This window comes from Monoraphidium neglectum (genome assembly GCF_000611645.1).
Source record: "Monoraphidium neglectum strain SAG 48.87 unplaced genomic scaffold scaffold01824, whole genome shotgun sequence".
In the NCBI taxonomy this organism is placed as follows: Eukaryota; Viridiplantae; Chlorophyta; class Chlorophyceae; order Sphaeropleales; family Selenastraceae; genus Monoraphidium; species Monoraphidium neglectum.
Window position 1 is genome coordinate 9121 of NW_014011804.1, and position 4247 is coordinate 13367.

General features: G+C 63.2%; 2 protein-coding genes across 2 annotated transcripts in view; one reads left to right on the forward strand and one right to left on the reverse strand.

The window, feature by feature from the left end:
- The window catches only part of MNEG_9113 (2-alkenal reductase), a gene marked incomplete at both ends in the record, with an annotated part of 5258 nt that extends 4285 nt beyond the window's left edge, over window positions 1-973 (forward strand). Inside the window, 3 exons of the mRNA XM_014042416.1 lie at window positions 40-191; window positions 508-579; window positions 863-973. Coding sequence (XP_013897870.1) covers window positions 40-191; window positions 508-579; window positions 863-973 — 335 coding nt within the window. The remainder of the gene's footprint in view (window positions 1-39; window positions 192-507; window positions 580-862) is intronic.
- A 581-nt stretch (window positions 974-1554) lies between these two features.
- On the reverse strand, window positions 1555-1758 carry MNEG_9114 (hypothetical protein; the record flags this gene model as incomplete). The annotated part of the gene is made up of 1 exon (XM_014042417.1): window positions 1555-1758. A coding segment is annotated over one exon (204 nt), but the record flags the coding sequence as incomplete, so codon positions are not given.
- Window positions 1759-4247: the final 2489 nt, after the last annotated feature.

Genomic DNA, 4247 nt, shown 5'->3' on the forward strand with positions numbered 1-4247 from the left:
TTCTTCCCCCCCCCCCCCCCCGGATCGGCCAACTTGCAGCGCTGCTGGGTGCGCAGCCCGGCATAGTGGTGCACCGCGTCGTGCCGGGCAGCGGCGCGGCGCAGGCGGGGCTGCGGGGCGTGCGGCAGGACGACTGGGGCAACATCTTCCTGGGTGACGTCATCGTCCAGGTGGGTGACGTCATCGTCCAGGTGGGGCGGCGGGGCGCTGGGGTTGGCCGCGGTTGGCTGCGCTAAAGATTGCTCGTGCCTGTCTGTTTGGGCCCTCCTGGTGTCTCTGCAGACGCACGGGCAGGCGTGGTCGTGGGGGGACTGGGTTGATTTTGGCCCCGGGCCCGGCGGCGCTCGCGCGCTCCCTTTCGGCAGCTGCCCGCCTGTACGTGCGCAATCCGGCACGCGTCATGCATGCGCCTCCAGTACGCGCGAGGGACCTGCCCCGACTGATTGCGACGGCCGCCGTTGCCCGCCGACCGTCCCTTTGCCGCCGAAACTGCTGTCAAACCGGCAGGTGGGGGGCCAGGCGGTCAACACCGTGGAGGATCTCGTGGCTTGCGTGGAGCAGTTTGCGGTCGGAGACCAGGTGGGCGGCTGCGGCGCCGCCAGAAAGGTCTTCGGTCGGTCGCTTCCCAGCCACCGCTTGGACAGCCACTGCCCAAACCAAACAGCCAGTGTTCAGATCATATGGCCACTTGGCGAGCCGTCCAGTGCTCGGGCCGGGGGCACGCGTCCGGGAAGCTGGGGGCTGGGGGTCATCAATCCTTCCGGCTTGCTGGGAGGCGAGGAATGAGAGATTGAGCAGATGCCCGCCCGCGCCCTTATATTACACAAAAGCTGGCCCGCTTGCCAACCCACCCCGCGTCCAGGTGCCCCTGGCCGTTCACCGCTACTCAGGGGCGACCCACGTGGACCGCGCGTTCTCAAGGGTTGACCTGGCGGTGCCGCTGTTGACCGAGGTCAACGCGGCGGTTGACTGATCTGAGCTCGTCATGGTATGATGCGCTTTCAATATTGCTGCTCAAAACAATTGTTTTGGCTTTGTGATTCCACCCATCATGCTGTCATAATGTCCCTTTGGAACTTGATATGCAGCCTTGTGTTTTATTGGCGGCAAAGGGGCCAGGCTGGTGGGGGCGTGGCGCTGTGCTGACCTGGCGCAGAGCAGCGCACCGGGGCGTGCGTGCAAGGTCGGCAGACTCTCGCTGGTTGTGGCAGTGGGATGGAGTGTTGGCCTAGGCGCTCCCGGCCAGACTACACCCGTGCGCGTGGATGATGGCACTGAGAGTGTTACAGTGGGTGCTATTTTATTGACAAGGAATGCGTTTGCGCACGACAGTCTGTGGATTGAGCAGACAATGGATGGGGTACTACAAAATGGCCGCGCCTCAAATGGCACATGTCTAACGCTGAAAGTGGGCAAGAGGTCGAAAGCGCCAACAGTGAGGCAGAGGGGGGTCCGGCAGCACAGCAAGGGGGCTGCACGCAACCAGGGGTCACAAAAAAACGAATGGCAAGCACAGGCTCCGGCTGGCATGGTACAAAGTGCAAGGGAGGCAGCTCAGGGGGACATAGGAGACGCCGGCGGCATCAGCTGCTGCTGCGTGTGCTGCTGCTGCTGCCCGTGCGGCTGCCGCGAAGCGCCTGCCCATGGCTGCAGCTGCAGCGGCCGCCGCTCGCCCTTCCGCCAGAAGACCCGGCAGCGCTTGTCCGCGGCTGCGCCGCCGGGGCCGGCCGCGCCAAGGGCTTGGTATTGGGAGCAGCGCTGCGGGCAAAAGGAGAGGGTTTGAGAGGGGGGCGCCACGGGGCGTGAAAATGGCATGGGTCAGATTCGAAAAGAAACAACCTGCAAACGCCCGATTCTCAGGGCCACGTAGGGGCTCTGGTTCGGACGTCAGATCAACAGCTTTGCATGGCTGTGTTTCACGTGCATGGAGGCGCAAAACGTGTGATGGGGTGCGCAGGGCTAGCTTGCCCAACCGCTGCGATCCAGAGGCTGCTATTTCAGGTTCCCTAGGACCCCTGCCAGTGCGCGCCTGCGCCCAGCAGGCGCAGCACGCACAGCGCAGCTGCAGCCGACGACACCAGCAGGCCAAGCGGCCGCCATCGCGTCGCGCCGCGCACCGTGTTCACAACCCCAGGTCGCTCTCACCAGGCCGGAGTGCCACATGCACCTGCAGCTCGGGCACACGCCGCGGCTGCATGAGGGGCAGGACGACGGCGCGTCCGGCAGCGCGGCCTCGAGCTCCGACATTAGGCCGCAGTCTGGGTATGGGCAGGTGAAACGCACCTCCTCCGGGATCAGAGCGCTGGCTTCAAACGGGTACGAAAACGGATACGAATATCCAAAGGGGTCCAGAGGGGAGCTTTCCAACATGGCGCCCGTGGCCTCCAGCAGCTGCGCCGCCTGCTGCGGCGGGACCGGGCGGCCGCAGGAGGGGAGCGGGCAGCGGAGCGCCGCGCGGCGCGCGGCGGCGCCGCCGGCCCAGGCGGCGGCGCAGCTGCCGCACATGCGGTGGCTGCAGGCGCCTGCGGGGGCGCGGCGGGGCGGGCGCGGCGGTTGGGGGTCTGTTAGGACAAGCCAAGCAACCGACTACGCGGTGTAGGCACAAACTCGAGTTCAGCAGCAGGCACACCACTGTGACAGGCACTGCATCAGCACGCGCGCGCGCGCGCCGCACGCGCGCGCCGCGCGCACGCGGACGGCGCACCTAGCCGGATCGCGCCGCTGTCGCCCGCCGGTTCCAAGCAGACATCACAGGGTCGCCGCTGGGCCTCTTGGTCAGAGGGCCTATTTGGGGGGGGGGGGGCAGCGGACGAGATCGGCGTCGACACAGCATGAGTGATGCACGCTCAGCAGTCTCTGGACGACCTCATTCCATGACACACAACAATAAATTGTGCTAGCTTTCTATGTGCGAGGAGGTAGGGATCAGCCGCTTTGCGTAGCCAGAGAGCGCAGCATGCGTAGCGCTGGCTGCTGATGCTTGCTGCTGCTGTTGCTGCCGCTTGCCCCCCCCCCCCAGTCGTACGCCCGCACCTCAAGGAACAGAGCCTGCGCTTGGCGGGTGACGACATATCCGTATCGGAATCATCGCAGGTGTGCCTTTTGAGCCCCATAGAGTGCGGGGGCCCTGTAGCCGGTCTAAAGTGATGCTTTACTTCTCAGGACGGCCCTGCCTGACCTCCTTGGCTGTAATAAATGTTGTAAGGATTATTGTAGGTGATTCAGGTGTGTGTAGGGAGGCTCAAACAGAGCGAGGCGATCTTGTTGCGCTCACCGCGCTGACATCCAGAGCGAAAGCTAGTGTCAAAGAACAAGACAACGCAAATTCTCGTTGTAAGGGTGGACCCTGGTCGAGAATACAGCACCGTGTCGTCCTGCAGCCCAGCAGGCGCAGCGTGTTTGAACCAGCTGCTGCTGAAGCAGCTGCACCAGCGCCCCTTGCCTGACGCCCAGCGCTGAACAGCGTGATCCAGCTGTGCAAGCAACCAGTGACGTTTTGGGGGAAGATTTTTGTATGGGTGGGGAGGTGATGAGCAAAGGGGCATGAAGCCAGTGAAAAATCCAGCGTGATTGCATCATAGTACCGTTGGCTGGCGCAGGCAAGGCGGCTCAAGCTGGTCTCGATCGTGATAGATCGTGATAAATGTGATGACGGGCCTGTCTGCCGCCCTCTGCTGGTAGGCGCATAGGGACGCGAAATCAGGGCTGGAGCCACCAAGGGCAGGCAGCAGCTGGAAGGCTGGGCCCCAGCCGCCTCATTTCAGCTCTGTCCTCATGCCGCGGTGGCGGGCCCCAGGAAATGAGGTCCCGAGTCCATTACACACATTGGGCTTCGCAGGCAGGCCGCTCATGTTCTGCGGGCAGCGCTGCGCCATTGTCGGGGGGGTCTATTGTGCTGCCCTTGTGAGGTCATCGCCAAAACAGCTTGGGTGAGCCGTGTCAGTGGCACCACAGCACACACATGCCACCGGCGCGTACACGTCAAGATTGTCGGCGTAGTGTTCAAATGGGCTGATGCACGTGTCCGGGTTGCAAGCCACACACATACTGGTGCATGAGAAGGTAGCTAGAAGCTGAGCAGCCTATTCACTGCCACAATGAAATGCAGCAACGGAAGAAGGAATGGTGTACAACGCTGTAGAACCATCTTTCTGCACTGTTGGTGATCAGAGACGCCCGTCTAAATTGTACGGCAAACAAGTCACTGCATCCTGCATCCCGATTGAATTCAGTGCACTGTCTTGACC